The sequence below is a fragment of the Arachis hypogaea genome, chromosome 3 (assembly GCF_003086295.3).
Source record: "Arachis hypogaea cultivar Tifrunner chromosome 3, arahy.Tifrunner.gnm2.J5K5, whole genome shotgun sequence".
Classification (NCBI taxonomy): Eukaryota; Viridiplantae; Streptophyta; class Magnoliopsida; order Fabales; family Fabaceae; genus Arachis; species Arachis hypogaea.
The window spans coordinates 8,655,611-8,672,233 of record NC_092038.1 but is presented as its reverse complement, the minus strand read 5'-3'; the positions used below and the strand labels follow the sequence as shown (position 1 = coordinate 8,672,233).

Below are 16,623 nucleotides of genomic sequence, written 5' to 3'. Positions count from 1 at the left end.
GGACATATTTTGGATCTATTTGGACAGAAAATATACTTAAAATACAATTTAAATTCGTTGATAATGCTTACAAAAGAATAATTATATTTTGTTTGTGTATAATTTTTTAATATTTTTATAATATAATTTTTTGTTATTAATAATCACTTTTAAACTAAAAAAAATCTACACAACAAATATAAATTTAATTTTAATACATTAATAGTATCGAATAACTTTACGTATGTGTTAAATTACATATTAGCATTTTATTAAAATTGTTAAAAAAATAATAATTGATTTTTTTATGTTCATAATATTTTTATAAATAAAACAGTGAATGTGGGGGAAAAAAAATAATGGAAGAGGGTGTTTGGGAATTGGGAGTGGGACCAAGGGGGATGGTGTCTACTGTCTTTAGGAAAACCTTTAATCAAGTTGTCGTTTTAGGTTTGTGTTTGGTTTCTTCTTCTTAGCCTCCAAAGTCACTCACTCCTCACTCTTTCTTCAACGGCTCAATCACAAACAAACCCCCCTCTTCTTCTCTTCGCCCTTTTCACAAACACTATATCTGCATTCCCTAATTTATACAGCGTCATTCACACAAACACCTTATATAATATATTATCATACCATCTTCTTCTTCCTCTACTCTACTCTACCCTACTCTACTCTACAAACTTCACACACTATTCACTATTCTCCTTTCTTGAATGTGATTCATTCAGAAGCATTTCATCAAACACCTTATATCCATCATGGCGTACATGTGTGCAGACAGTGGAAACCTCATGGCCATTGCACAGCAAGTCATCAAGCAGAAGCAGCAACAAGAGCAACAACAACACAACCACCATAGCCATAACCACCACCACCACCAACAGCAGCAGCAGCAGCAGAACCAACAACACTTACTGGGTATTAATCCTCTTTCTCTTCATCCATGGAACAATACACCTCCTTTGGGGTTCCCTCTCACACCAACCAATGATTTTCCCGACCCGTTTCAAGTTGGGTCAGGACCCGACAACCCGGATCCAGCTTTTCACTTCCCTCCTCCATTGGAGCCTCATTCCTCTTCTTCCTTCAGGTTCTCTGATTTCGCCGCCGCCACTTTTGATTCCGATGAGTGGATGGACACGCTCATGGCAACCGCCGCGGGAGATTCGACGGACACGTCAACGATCCCAGCGGCGGCGGCGGCGGCGGCGTGGCACAACGGTAATTCCGATTTCGGACTTTACGGTTCTAGCCCGTTTACTACTTGTCCGACCCGTTTGTCACCGACTTCGGATCTCAATAGAGTGATATTCTCGTCGGAACCTCACACCGCCGCCGTGACAACAACCGCAGCAGCCACCGGTGTATCTCTCCAACAGGCTCAGCTGCCGGCCACGTGGGCAACCCCGCCGCCGCTGCCTCCGCCAACCGCCGTCAAAGAGGCTCCGAAAATGGTAGCGTCTTCTCCGCCGGCACCACCGCAGGCTCCGGCCACAGTCCAAGGCGGCTTTTCGAGCTTGCCGGAGCCTGATTCGTCGCACCCGCTTCTGAAAGCACTAACAGAGTGCGCTCTGTTATCGGAAACGGAACCGGATCAAGCTTCAGAGTCGCTGAGCCAGTTGAGAAAATCGGTGTCCCAAAACGGAAACCCAATCCAAAGAGTTTCCTTTTACTTCGCCGAAGCTTTGACCCGAAAATTAACCTTTGAGAGGGAGAAAGATAAGAACTTGGCAATGGTGGAAACTGCTTCTACTGCCACTACCTCTGAGGAGCTAACACTGTGTTACAAGGCTTTGAATGATGCATGCCCTTATTCAAAGTTTGCACATTTAACTGCAAACCAAGCTATTCTTGAAGCCACTGAAGGAAGTTCAAGGATTCACATTGTTGATTTTGGGATTGTTCAAGGGATTCAGTGGGCTGCACTTTTGCAAGCATTTGCTACACGCTCTTCTGGGAAGCCTGAGAGCATAAGGATCTCAGGGATACCGGCTATGGCTCTTGGAACTTCCCCTGCTGCTTCACTTAGTGCCACTGGAAATCGTTTATCCGAGTTTGCGAAGCTTCTTGAGCTGAACTTTGAGTTTAGGCCTATTCTAACCCCTATTCACGAGCTTAATGAGAGTAGCTTCTGTGTTGATCCAAATGAGGCCTTGGCTGTGAACTTCATGCTTCAGTTGTACAATCTTCTTGATGAGACCCCAGATGCTGTTGAGGCTGCACTTCGTTTGGCTAAGTCATTGAGGCCTAAGATTGTGACTCTTGGTGAGTATGAAGCTAGTTTGACCCGTGGTGGATTCATGAAAAGGTTCAAGAATGCTTTGAGATATTACTCATCTGTGTTTGAGTCTCTTGAGCCAAACATGGCACCTGATTCCCCTGAGAGGATGCAGGTGGAGCGGCATCTATTTGGCCGCAGAATTTCCGGTGTCGTTGGGTTGCCAGGGACTGTGAGGGAAAGAATGGAGGATAAGGAGCAGTGGAGGGTTCTCATGGAAAGTTGTGGTTTTGAATCAGTTAGTCTCAGCCATTATGCAATTAGTCAAGCTAAGATCCTTCTGTGGAATTACAGTTACAGTTCTCTTTATTCATTGGTTGAGTCTAAACCTGAGTTTTTGTCCCTGGCTTGGAAAGATGTTCCTCTCTTGACTGTTTCTTCATGGCGTTAATGGTGTTATATTGGGGGTTTTGAAATGGAAAAATGGGGTTTCCACCTGGTCCTTTTTCTCTGGTGTGGAACAACTAATTTGTCTATATATGCACATTGATGATCATGCTAGGCGCTTCAATTGAACTTTTGGTTGGTGGAGTTAACTCAGATTTGATAATATGATATGTTATGGCACTGCAATGCAAGGCTTTTGGGAAGGATTACCAATCATGCTGTACTTTAAGCCATTCTGATTTTATTAGTTCCACACCCTGCTCCCTTCTTTTTTCACATTGTGTCCTTTTTTCTTTGTGTAGCATTTTGATTTGGCAGTGTTATTACTTACTAGGTTGAAGAATTGACTGGACAGTTAGTGTGATCAAGGGAATGGGAAGGAAGGAAGAAAGAAACAAAACAAACATTTCTTTCCCATTGCTTGCCTTGTGACAATGTAAATTTGATTTTGTTGTTATGGATTTAAGTTCGTCTAAATAGAAAAAGGTTTTTCTTTTTATCATAGGAGTTATAGCTTTAGTGTTTTTTATCAGTTTTTTCTGCTAGTTGCAAAGGTGCAAAACTTGGGACTCATTTTTAGTATTTTACCTTGTGTATGCAAAATTGGTTCATTCTTCCTTCAATGTATAATACATTCTTGAGTTCAATTTCCTGCATAGCGGTTAATGATCTATATCAGCCAGCGTCTTCCCCTGTGATTTTGATTATTGATGAAAAGCTGGTTAATGATCTATATCAGCCAGCGTCTTCCCCTGTGATTTTGATTATTGATGAAAAGCTGTGTTTGCTGATGTTGCATGAAAATTGTGTGCTGTCAATAAACTTAGTTTGTGCTGCCTTTTAGAGAAGCAATTCTTTGTACCATTTCCCTAAACAAACAACCCTTTTTCACCATTGGATTGGATGAAGGATCTATCCAATGGTAAAGGGTGTGTATGTGGACACATATCTTCCAATTATTAACACACACAGTTGGAACTTTGAAGCAATTGATTACTTAAACAGTATGCAGTAGGAAGAAGCATTTTTCTTTCCTGATTTGGAGCTGCTATTATTAACCTGCACGCCAATCTTAATAAAGTTTGTTTCTTTTTGGTTTATGTAAGTTTTGCTTAGCTTTCATTCTTGCAAGTGGTGCTGGTCTTTCTCTCAAATCTATGGGGCCACATTAATAGCTTTGTTGTCTGTCTCTTTCATGCTGCAATCAAAGTTCCATGTCTTCCTGGCACAACAGAGATGGGAGAGAGTTGAAATCAACCTATTTAGAGGCTTCATAAAACAATTGGCTTGAGCATGACATGGAAGACTTGGCACTGCTGTTCCTGTTTCTGAGTGAGTGATTGTGACCATTCGAGGTTGTGACTTGTGAATAGGACCTTCTCTAATTGGACCTGATTTATTCAAAAAATAAAAAAAAGGTCCCATAAATGTAGACTACACACTTTGTGAGGTTGGGTTTGTGTCCTACTTCCCCACTTTAAATGGTAGTTCATAACTCATCAAGTACCATCCCCTAATCTTAGAATAGCATTACCCCACTTGACAGAAATGAAACCCAAGTGCTTCTAATATTAGATTACTCATGTATTTATGTGCATCATCCATTTTTTTAGTTTATTTGCTTAATTTCCATTGGAGCTTTTCTATAAAATTTTGTTAATGAACAGCTAATTAGATTGAAAAAGTTGGGGAATTGCTAAATCGGCACAAGGAGAACATTACTTTAAATTGGGACCATTCATTGTGGTTAATTGAATTCTTTTTTCTGCAACTTTTTTGACTTTTTGATGCAGAAGAAGGAAGATATTGGAGATTAGCAAATTCAATCAGTTCCAGCTCAGCTTGGTTTGCCATAGGGTTGGTTGTTTGCTTCTCTTGTTTACACAAATTAACTATTGTCAAAATCAATATTGATCCAAAAGCACCTCCAAAACTTTTTAGGTTTCTCCTTCCTGTTGGTGTCCCTTATGAGTTGTGATCATAAAAGCAATGGTTATTTATGCAAATGAAGCGCTTCTAGTTCTAGAGGCTAAGCTGTAGTGACTGAATTTTCTAGTAAAAATGCATCTAGTAGCCCCAACCTAGAACATGGTTTCTAGTTTGTATTTCTATACTTGTAATTGACCTTATCAATATTATCATTATCACAACTATGATTTACCTTGGTAACATTTCTGTACATGATTCAAGAAAAATGGAAAAAGTAGTAAGGCCTAAGCCAAAACTTGTTATCAAACAGCTTTAGTTACCATTACCAACATAATGTCTCTACTATCCTTGCCTCTTTTCCATAGGCTAAATTATGGTTCTTTGGAAGCTAATGATTTTAGAACAAAAAATGTTATTTATACATTTGGTTTGGCATCTCATTTTTAGATATTTAATTTGTTTATTAGAATTGATTTGATTGCAATTTCTATTATTCTTATTTATTTCATCTTTTCTATATTGTGGTAAGGAGTGTTCTAAATTCTAAAATAATTTCAAAAGAAGAACCACAATTTTGGAGAAATGGTTAATTAATGCGATGACAAGGGAGTGGACCCATGAAGTTTTTAGCTCCTTGACTTCTTCATAGTTCATAGTGTTGTGAATATCAAAATAAACTATACAAGTGTGAAAGTGGAAATTTAAGAGAAGTAGCAATAATAGATCAATATTTTTCTCATATTTGATTCAACCATTATTCTCTTATCTTTGAGTTTGAGAAGCTTATCCGTAATAGTTTGAGCTGTCCTGCACTCTTATAATATTAACTTAATAATTATTTCTCTAACTAATATATAAAATGGGTTTTCATCCTTGTTCATTTTCATGCAATTTGTCAATGCTATTTCTCATCCTTGTGTTATACTCTCCATGGTGACAAAATTATCTCGTGTTCATAGTTGAAATATATAGCTTTCTCAATCATGAATTTTTAGATTTTTTAGATTCTGCCATTAATGTAAAAATATACAGATAAAAAACAAAAATCAATATTTTTATATTTTTATCTTTATCATAATTAAATTAATTTTTATATTTATATCCATAATTAAAATTAAAATTATCTATACTTAAAAACATTGGTGAGTGAATGAAGTAGTGGGAGTCATTTTCGGTCGTTGATGTTGTGTCATTTGTGTATGCATAATGCATTAGGGTCATCTTATGGTTTTGCCTTTTCTCGATGTCCAATGTATTGCTCTGTTTCTTCTTATACACACAAATGATGCAATAGGGTTACTAATTAAAATAAATTTTAAAAATTATTTGTGCGTTATTTAATTTTTAAAAGATTACATATTTTAAATTAATTTTTAAAAAATACAAGGTAGATTGGTCATTTTGTAAGATAATAAGGCTAATTTTTTTTTATATGAGGTTGACATATGAGTTATGCTGAGTTATGGAGTATTGGAGGAATATACACTATTGTGACGACGTTCAATTTTTTATTTTAGTGAGAAGAAATTGGACCGTCCGATTTCATTGCAGAGAGGACACAAATCGGACGGTCCAATTTGTGTGGAGCAGAATTTTGTGGGTACTGAAATTGAATCCAGGGTTTTATGGAAGCATCGAAGCCAACTGGAGCCCAGCTGCATGCGTGTCACGTGGAACCAGTACACAACTCGAATCCAGGATTTTTCATACTGTCTGTACTCGGTCCGTCCGATCACAATATCTCCAATCGGACGGTCTGATTTGTCTTGCACAGTCTTCATATCCTGGTGAAACACCATATATCTCTATAACTCTATTATACACCAACCCTCTCTCCATATTAAAATTAAAAAGTTTAGAGAATAACACGTGACAAATTATTTTATGATATTTTATTTTGGTGACTAAATTATTTGATGATATGAGTCAGGACAATTTTTTTAATAAATTAAAATAATTTTTTATTTTTCAAAATAAATTAAAACATCTTTATATACAATTTTATTTTTGGCGATATGCATGCAAATCGTCTAAAATCCAGGTAATCTGTATCCCAGTCTAAAAAAAATTGAATATTATATAAAGATATTTTTATTTATTTTTAAAATTTTCTACGAGTCATTATCCAATTTCCAAAAAATAAATTTAATTAATTATTATATTTTTTTAAAATAAATATGAGATATTTGATAATTATTTTAATCATATTAATCCTTTGGACAGAACTCACAGATATATATGAAAAAGCAATAGTGAGTGTGTCATATGAACATTCATTTCCAATGTTTGACGTGTTCTTGTAGACCCTTTCCTTTTCCAGGTATCAATAGTATACTTAGAAGTAGAACTTATGATTTATGAGCAAACACAAGAATGAATGACTAATCATGTGTGCTATTAACCAAGTAACCAGCACATGATGCATTTCCTTTTCACTTATATAGAAACATTATAATAAACGTGTTAAATTTTCAATGAAAATAAATGCATTAATTTTTGTTTTCTTAAATAACAATATTCTCTTTCTATATTAATGATATTTTTCTTAATCTAAATTATTTAAAAATAAAATGCCAAAATTCAAATATAATAAAATTATACCTTTTAAGGCGAAAACTCAGTTATAATTAACTTTATGTGGAGTTGTTACTTGTTAGTTTAAAATTGTTAGGTAATAATTTAGTCAAACGTATCAAATTATTTAACTATTATTAACTATTAATTTTTACTTTAATTTAATAAATAATAAATCATATATAATTTGATGTTATGAATACTATAATATAATTTAATTTTAATATAAAATAATTATATATATATATTAATTATATAATAATGTATAAAAAATAATTATTTTTAATATTAAAACTGTTTAGCATCAAAATTAATCCACGATAATATCATGTGAAACTTTATTAGTTTAGTCTAAGGATAACAAGAATAAATTTTTGTTTTTTAAAATATCTCTTAATTCGACAAGTCAAAAATTAATTTATTATAATGCTAAATTTTATTTAAGAATTTATTACTCGTCAATAAATTAATAAATTACTTCATATAAAAAATAAAATTTAAATTTCTAATACTTACTTAAATATACTAATAAATTAATCACTAGCCCAATGAACTAAGTTGTTGCCATTCCTAATGAATAATGATAAGTAACGAAGTAATTGGATTTTGGTAGTTGATAGGAACTAGGAAGCATTTATTTACTTATCATGAAATGAAAGAATTGAATATGGGATGATGATGATGACGATGACGAGGGAGACAATAAAGGGAATATAGGGTTATAGGGATAGGGAGGTAGAGTTGCTTAGTTACCTACAAAGGTGTTAGGGTTTGTAGACTCAAATGATTGACTGAAGCTACCATCTGAAGAATTCTGAGTAATGCTAATAATAATTCATTCATTCATTCATTCTAACATTATCTGTCACACGTCGTGTGCTTCTGTCTCTTATTACTGCGTTACATTTACATTATTATTACTTTACGTGTTTCCAATTTCTATACGTTACGTAACGTAACGCTTCTTTCCGTGACACACTCTACTTTTTATTAGACCATGATCTTTATGTAACATTATTTGTTAAAAATTATTATATAATTATTTAATAATTTTCAACAATTATTTTTAAACAAAAATTACATCATCACTTGAGTAATAATTTTTTTTACCATTTACCAACTCTGAAACTCATGATGTCATGATTACTATATTGGTGTCACTCTCACTTTCACACACACTCCATTATTATTGATGCATCCTGCACGGCTGCACCCTTCTGCTGTAAAATCTTACTCCTCCTATTTCCCTTTCAGAAATAAATCTTTTTAAAAATTTGTACAAAATAACACTAGTTATGCCACAATTTTAAATGATAAATTACCTAACATTTTCGATATTTATTAAAATTTTATAATATAAGTAATGGAACCTACTCAAAACAGGCGGATCTTATAGATCTATATTAGAATTCGTTGATTATTTTGTTATTTCAATATTTTTTTATGAATTAAATGTAACAATTAAGAAATTAGAAGAAAAATATTTGACGTAAATTCCTTTTTAAATGTATATCCACATTCAATAATATGCTAAAAAAACACTCTTTTTTGTACTTAACTAGTTAACATAACACTATCATATGAAGAGTAGTTGTTTAAAGAAAAAAACAATGTTAATAGAAGATAAGCACAAATTTTAACAAGATAAGCACTATTATATAATTAAAAAAAATGCATATTTTATTTATAAATATTATAATATTACTCATGCCCTTCCTTTTTGAGACAAGAGAAGCTGGGAATCCAAATTAAAGTGATTAATATAATAGGTGATACATCCATCCATAATAATTAACTCAACATACATCATTGCAAATTGTTTACATCTACATGATAAGTTTCATTAACAAAACATTGATTTGAAGAGAATTTGCAGTAGTAGTACAAGTACAACTAGATATGTAGAAGTTACAAGGTGACTCTGATTATAGACATTTGGCCTCAATCTCCTCAAGGGTAAGTCCCTTGGTTTCAGGTACAATGAAGTATATGAATACAAGAGATCCCACTGCTATTGCACAAAATATGTAAAACAAAATTCCTGCTCCCAGTAACTCCTGCATTGAGAAAAAAAAAAAGAAGTCAGACATGCAATTTCAATTAATGATGTGTTTTGGTTGAGTTGTGTCCATGTGACTTCAAGGTTACGGATTCAAGCTGTAGAATTAGCTATTGATGTAATTATGAGATTAGACTGTCTATAATACACTCTTTGGCTGCGGCCCTTCCCCGGACCAGGCTGCCCTTTTATGATGTGCAAGATTAGACCTCTGTAAAATATGGTAATCATCTGATTGCACCGTCATCGGTTAATTTACTTTCGCTTTCTGGTACATCCTTCTATAATCGAAGGATTATAGAAGGATGTATCAGAAAGTGATCGAATTAAGGGAATGGAGGGAGTAGTATGTTTTTGTGGTCTCCAAAATCTTGTTGAAAATAAAGGGATTGAAGATGTTAATCACCTTCAGTGGGGAGAAAGCAAATGTCACAAGAGCATTTGCGCCGAAGTTAACAAGTACAGCGATACTTAGTCCGCGACCTCTTAAGCGCAAGGGGAAAACCTCTGATATCATTAGCCAACCAATTGGACCAAACGAAATCTGGACGAAATAAACAAGATGATGGTAAATCAAAATGGTATAAGCATGATCAAATAGATACTATATGAAGAAGAATGATATTCCTTAATGAACAAGAGGAAGTCTATTCACCTGATAACAGCCAACATATAACAGCAGACCAATTACAGCAACGACTGCGGCATCATCCAAGAAAATGTAATACGAACCCAGAAGGAATAAAGATACTGCCTGCAACACAAGTTAACATATATGATGAGTTCATGAAATCTGAACATCATTTCATGGTTGAAAATCTGGTATCATGATCATATCTTTTTTATAGTTTGTTAAGTTGATGTTGAGTTATGCAAACAGGAGAGCTTAGCACATTCATCCCTCTCTCAATACAACATACAAGAGTCTTTTTATTGGTATATTGATACCGAAACTAAAGTCTGAGATAAGAAGGAACTGACCATCCCTGAAACTCCTCCCAGTAGTAAAGGTCTTCTTCCAACTTTATCGACAACGGCGACAGCAGTTCCGGTCATAATCAACTAGAACACAAACATAACAAATAAGTCGCACAGAACATATTAAACTGACTGGATAGGAGAAGATGCTCATAAATTTGACAAGAAAACAGAAAAGGGAAACCAAGAGCAGTGAAAACAAGGACAAGGACAATGGGAACAAGTTGTAACATGATTTTTCTTTGTTTTCCCTTTTCTCTTGTTGAAAATGTGTCGCATTGCATTGTATAGATGGGAAAATGAGAAGAGTTTATTTCTTAACAACAATTGATTCCAAAAGAGTATGAACTGCTTTTGAATAGACAAACATGGCTCTTTCATTTGACAAAATGCAATCAATTGGAAAAGAAAATACTGAAGGGAGTGCCAATCAAAAGTCTACAATTCTAATATTTTAAAATTTCAAATCTCTCCCGATTTAACAAAAGAAGCAACATTAAGACACAAACTTATGGATACAGCATGAAGATACAGTTAGCTCATTGCACAGTAACAGAGCAAGAGAAGAGTTACAGAAAAATGACAATTGACAAAGCTTGAACAATAACTTCATACCCAATTCAGTAATTTTGCATTTTTTAGAAAACATTCACCCACATCTTACTAATAAAACTCACAAAAAGTTTCCTTGCTAACTAAGTTGTTCAGGTATTGCAAACATAAGGGGAAAAAATCTACCTTGAAAAAACCAAGGAGAATAGAGACTCGGGTCGCATCAGATGCAGCGGAGAATCCTGCACTCTACATATTGGATTGGGTTACAATTTCATCAAACTTCCACTAGTGACAGGTAATAAATAGATCATATGAATTTGTGTTATATAATACCTGAAGGATTGATCCAGCATAGTAAAGCACACTTGGTTGTCCTGTGATCTGTCACAAATTTCAGTCTACATTGTGAATACAATGAAAATCTGGGAACTGTGATTATTTTTACTATTTTATTTGAGCAGTTGCTATACCTGTTGAAACAAGACCAATCCTGCACCAATGGTAAGGGCTTTCAAGCATTTTCCTCTGAACATTTCTCCAAAAGTAACCTCTTTTTCTTCACCCACATAAGCAAGCTCAGCCAGAATTTCATCCACTTGCCGATGAGCTGAGTCATCAACAGCTTGACCTCGAAGACGGCACAGACAATGAATTGCGGTGCTTTTCAAATTCTCTCCATCCCCTTTCCCCTGTATAGCACATAAAAGTAGCCACCTAGGAGAAGCTGGGAGCCAACACATTCCAATTCCCATGATTACTGCCAAAGGACTACTAACTCCATACATATACCGCCACCCAGCTACCGTGTCTACCAGAAGGCTACCGATTCCATAACCTGCCTGCACAAATGATATTTGACCATTTTCTATATTACCAACTACATATAGAAAGGTTTTTGATAGATTATTATTACTCAGGAAGCCATAATAGTAGGAGTATTGAAAGTTCTACAACTTACCACCATCCCAAGTACTATAAAGAACTCTTTCAGAGAAATCAGTAGTCCACGTATTGACGACGGGGCCGTCTCAGCAATGTACATTGGAGCAGCATGCATTGCCTAGAAAAGATAACCGTCTATTCTTTAGATAACAAACTCTTTAACTAAGAGTGCCATTAACATGCAAAATAACCATTTTCCCACTTTTATCTCTTCCTTGCAAGTAGACTCACATATATGAAGTCTAAGGACCAATGTAAGTGGAGGTAAGTATATGAATGCCCTAATAATAAATTCCACCAGCGAAATTTAATGATTCAAACCAAATCTTTTTTTTCAAAAAAAAAAAGGTTTAATACATTCCTATAGAATATTAGACTTGAATTATGATAGAATAAGATATATGACTGAATATGTTTAGTGTACTATCACGATTTCGCTTGAAAATGTAGAAGTATACTTATTCCTATTGCAGTATATATATAGTGCTCAATGCTAAAAGGCTTCTATCCTAAAGCAAGTATTGAAGCTAAGTTCTAAGCAATGTGTGTCATAGATATAGTTTCTCCGAGATTATATTCTTCCAACGAATTCAGTAAATTATATTCTCTACCCATTTGGTCATACACCCTTCTAAGGCATTAGGTGCTGGTGCAGGCCCAATGATCATTTACTTTTGTATATGACAATAGTAAATCCTACACCTCAAATTGCCTAGATGGTTTTTCTACCCTGATAAAGCAGAAATTAATAGAAATAAACTTAGATGTATCAGTTTGGTAAAAAAGAACATACCAATCCAATTCCTATACCATAAATAAATCTCCCTATCACCAATATAGGAAGATTTGGAGCTAGTGCTGTCACGAGTGCTCCGACAAGATATAACAATGCCGCTGAAACCAGCTCCCTTCTTCTACCTAAAATTGAAGTTTGTCATAAACTTCCCCAGGAAAGGGGATATATAAAATGATAACCAGTTAGAGCGATAATTACCTAGGAAGTCAGCAACATTGAAGGCCAACACAGAACCAATTAAGGCACCATATAATGATCCACTAGTCTGCAAAAGACATCAAAATCAAATACCTAATGTTATGTTCAAGATAAATAATAATCAAAATGTACCAAAAACAAGGATCAAATTATAATTATAATAGAAACAAACTGTAGCCATAACCTAAGAAAGAACAAATTTAATTCAAACTTACAACAAGACCAATTTCAATGGAGGACAAGTTGTACCAAGATACTCCACTTAGTGTTGGCGACTGCAAACAAAAGAAAGTATAAGAATGAAACAACCCATCGAAATTGTTAAGTCTAACAGTACGATTAGTCAAAGCAACCGGGAAAAAAAAGGTGTCAGCATAGAAGCATATGATTCGGAGGTTTTTCTTTGGTACATTAATTCCTGTAAATTATAGTGGGAGTAAAAATGCATCATACTTTAATAAACAGAAGGACTTTGTATAAACCAGTTCTATCGAACAACAAAAATGGCTAGGCTGTTGTCTCATCAGCAAGCAGACTTCACAATGGATTCTTTGTCTCACCATAGAAGTCTTCCTTCAACATTGATCCATTGCAGACAAGGAAAGATAGAACTATATAAATAGTAGAAATATAAAGGTGTACCTCAATGGAAATTGTTGCACACGATGTAGAGCCTATGTCATAGCCATACAGCAGCCCACCAAGAGCTGGGAAGAAAAACCTGAGAATTTTAAAATACTTCTAGGTAAGACTACAGACAGAGCCCTTATTCTTTCTCTTCTTTTGTTTCTAAGTAGCTAAACGGACATAAAAAAGTTTTAACAGAAAGAGTATTTAATAAAATTTACATTTAATCAACCTTATAGCATGCAATGAAGGGTTATTTATAGCCATGTAAATAAAATCTCATGGTAACATTTGGTATTTCAACAGCTATCAAATGGAACATAATATTTATGTGTTCTGTTATGATTCCAAAATTAGAATGTCAATTGCTGCTACCAGTTTCATCCTCACTGAATCAATCTAGTTTTCAGAGAAACAGTGATGAACCAAATCTGAATTCTCTTTACCTACCACATAGGATTGTACATCTAGTTGTGATTTAAACGAAACAGATGTCGTATGCATTGGCAATTCTCTAAACTTCACGATTAACACATTCTTCATCCCAGTAAACAAGATCATTGGATAGATAGTGCAAGCTGAAAGCTCCTATATGTGGCTATTTATAGTATGTTTTAGACAAAATCACAGATGCATGATAGATTTCCATTGCAAACCATAAGGATTAACACGGAAAGCATCGAAACGAAATGTAATACTCACGGGAAAATCGCAGCAGATACAGAATACTTTTCAGAATCATGGGACACATTAAGAAGAGGCTCCCTTGCACTCCCAATCTCACCATGTGGCTTTCTCTCCTAATTAAAAAACCAATGCATTTCATAAGTTATAAAAGCAAAATTAAACACAATAGGCCATAGACATCAACAAATAGGTCTTATATGATTGTGTAAAATGTGTTGTTTTATTAAAAGCATTCAGCTTATTCAGTTATTCTTTATTCAATCTTCTTCTTCTTTTCCTTTTTTTTATTTCTATTTTTTACCAAAGACAACCAAATAACTAAGAGCAAAAAGCACACAATGATCTCATTTTTTCATAAAACAAATAATTGCTAGGCACCAAACAATAAAAAAATGGAAAAAATTGATGTCTCTTATTTCTATGAAGACCAGAGAAGCCAACCGGTGAATCAATTAGCAAAATCGGAAATAGAAATCCAGTCTAGGCAACCAAAAAGGATTTCAAGTTCATTATGACTGCAACAAGTTCAAATTTTTTCCCATACCCATTGACCTCATGGTTGTTCTCATCCAAGTTGCTCTACTTTTTTTTTTTCAAAAAAAAAAAAGCTTATGAATTTCAAATTTCCCACTCATCCAATACATTCTGTAAGAAACCAAAAGAAAACTTGAACATAGCAGATGACATAATCCAAAAGAAAAAGGAGAATGAAGAAAGTGGAAAGGGTTAGAACCTTTGGGAAAGAGGAGAGAGTAGGTTGTTCAGGGTCCGACGCCATTGGTTTCAAGTTTGAAGTCCTGTTCGAGAGACTGTGTCTGAAGGTTGGTAGAAAATTTAAGCATATATATATATATATATATATATATATATATATATAAAGTTATTTTAATAACATTTAAACAATATTATTAAAACTAAAGCCATATTTTATATAAAAAAATATTCTTTATACACAAAATATTTTTAATATTTATCTAAAAATATAATTGTTATTAATTAATTATGTATTTAAATTATTTTTAATTAATAACAGAAATGCGTATTAAATTGTTAAAAATTATTAATATTAAAATAATATTTATTATAAAGATTGTAGAGATAGGAAAATTGTATTGTATATATTAACGATAAAAATTAAAATGAAAAAAAAAGGAAAAAAATGTCACAAAAATTTAACGATAACAATGGTCTTAAATTAATTTAATTGAATTTAATTACTACCATGTCTTAGTTATGTAATATTATTGTTATTTTTTTATATAAGTATGTGATGGTAATAAAAGTTAAATGTAATTTTATATTTTTTAAATAAAATATTACCTTCAAATAAAAAGCAATTTAATAAATTCACTTGAAATTCTTATTTTTAGTTTTTTTTTTCATTGTATTTTTTAATCCGGCATGTTAAGGATTAATTCGCTACGTCAAGGATTAATTTGCCGTAATACTGAACTTTATTTAAGGATTTGCCACTGTTTAATGGATTGTTGTATGCACAATGTAAAATTTAAATTCCGATACTACTAACTACTAGATCAACCTAATTTGATTGTTATTTTTAGGTTATTCTAATCGACTAATAACATAAATATTTTATACCATTATTTAATTCAATTCAATCTTTTTAACAATATCTCTTTTTTTATGCGATCTCTTAGGTTTAATTACTTTATTGGTTTCTATAATTTTATAAAATTTTTAATTTGATCTTTATACTTTTTTTCTTTTAATTGAATCCTTACACCAAATTTTTTTAATTGAGTCTTTATATTTTTTTTTTAATTGAGTCCCTATATTTTTTTCTCTTTTTTTTAATTAAATCTCTATACAATTAAGCCAATTATTACCAAAAGAAATTTAATTGAAAAAAAAAATTAGTACAAAAACCCAATTAAAAACAAAAAAATAAAGATCTAATTAAAAATTTCACAAAACTATGGAGACTAATAGAATAATTAAACCGACTCCTTCAAATATTCTTTCACCAACTTTTAATTTTAGACTAAGATAAGATTGGCAAATAAGTATGGATTTAATATAAGTTTCACAAAGTTGGATAGGGAAGCGCATGATGAACATGGAACACGAGAAAAAGGCTTCAAGTTAATTTTGTTTTTCAATGCAGTATTTATCTGACAAAAAATGAAGTGTAAGGTTTTTTATTAAAAAAATTATAAAGTATTCTTATATTAAAAATCTGTCTTAAATTAAAACAGCTTAGTTTAAAAGACCTTCGTCTTTTTTAATAAAAATTCAAACCAACAAATCCAAATGAAATCGAAATCAAAGCTTATATTCGCATTAATAACCCGTGTAATTTTTATTGTTCTATTTTCCTCTTTCATTTTTGAGGAAAAAATACTTGAAAATTATAATTGCTTAATGTTCACAATCTTAAGTTAATTATATCTGATAAGTTTCCAAACAAATATTTATTAAGCATATCATCGCCAATATATATTATTTAACAACTCATTAGGACTCTCTTTACCATCCATGGAAAACATGTCACAATACAAAAGGAGTTGGTGGCAAATATATTAGGATAATTCACATGTATAAAATAAATTCAGCTCAAAATTATATTAATGTCTTAAACTGTATTAAATTATATGCATGTTTTGTTTACAATTT

At 32.9% G+C, this 16,623-nt stretch overlaps 2 protein-coding genes across 2 annotated transcripts; one reads left to right on the top strand and one right to left on the bottom strand.

Moving 5' to 3' along the window:
• Positions 1-345: 345 nt before the first annotated feature.
• LOC112789295 (SCARECROW-LIKE protein 7-like) lies at positions 346-3,291 on the top strand. Its single transcript, XM_025831140.3, has one exon. It carries the CDS (start codon positions 738-740, stop codon positions 2,646-2,648), a length of 1,911 nt encoding a protein of 636 aa, XP_025686925.1. The 5' UTR covers positions 346-737; the 3' UTR covers positions 2,649-3,291.
• A 5,592-nt stretch (positions 3,292-8,883) lies between these two features.
• Positions 8,884-14,823, bottom strand: LOC112789294 (D-xylose-proton symporter-like 2). The gene is made up of 14 exons (XM_025831139.3): positions 14,723-14,823; positions 14,005-14,102; positions 13,318-13,396; positions 12,891-12,950; positions 12,676-12,742; positions 12,475-12,599; positions 11,698-11,799; positions 11,210-11,578; positions 11,073-11,120; positions 10,923-10,985; positions 10,188-10,268; positions 9,862-9,960; positions 9,613-9,750; positions 8,884-9,204 (listed from the first exon to the last, which is right to left on the bottom strand). The coding sequence occupies exons 1-14, from the start codon at positions 14,765-14,767 to the stop codon at positions 9,073-9,075; spliced, it is 1,506 nt and encodes a 501-aa protein (XP_025686924.1). The 5' UTR covers positions 14,768-14,823; the 3' UTR covers positions 8,884-9,072.
• Positions 14,824-16,623: the final 1,800 nt, after the last annotated feature.

Excerpts from the sequence above, each read along its gene's own strand:
- LOC112789295 (XM_025831140.3), top strand. The coding sequence starts at position 738 with ATGGCGTACATGTGTGCAGACAGTGGAAACCTCATGGCCATTGCACAG.
- LOC112789294 (XM_025831139.3), bottom strand. The coding sequence starts at position 14,767 with ATGGCGTCGGACCCTGAACAACCTACTCTCTCCTCTTTCCCAAAG. Across the intron at positions 12,951-13,317 it reads GTGCAACAATTTCCATTGAG|TCGCCAACACTAAGTGGAGT; the intron begins GTACACCTTTAT and ends TTTTGTTTGCAG. Across the intron at positions 12,743-12,890 it reads CCATTGAAATTGGTCTTGTT|ACTAGTGGATCATTATATGG; the intron begins GTAAGTTTGAAT and ends TGTCTTTTGCAG.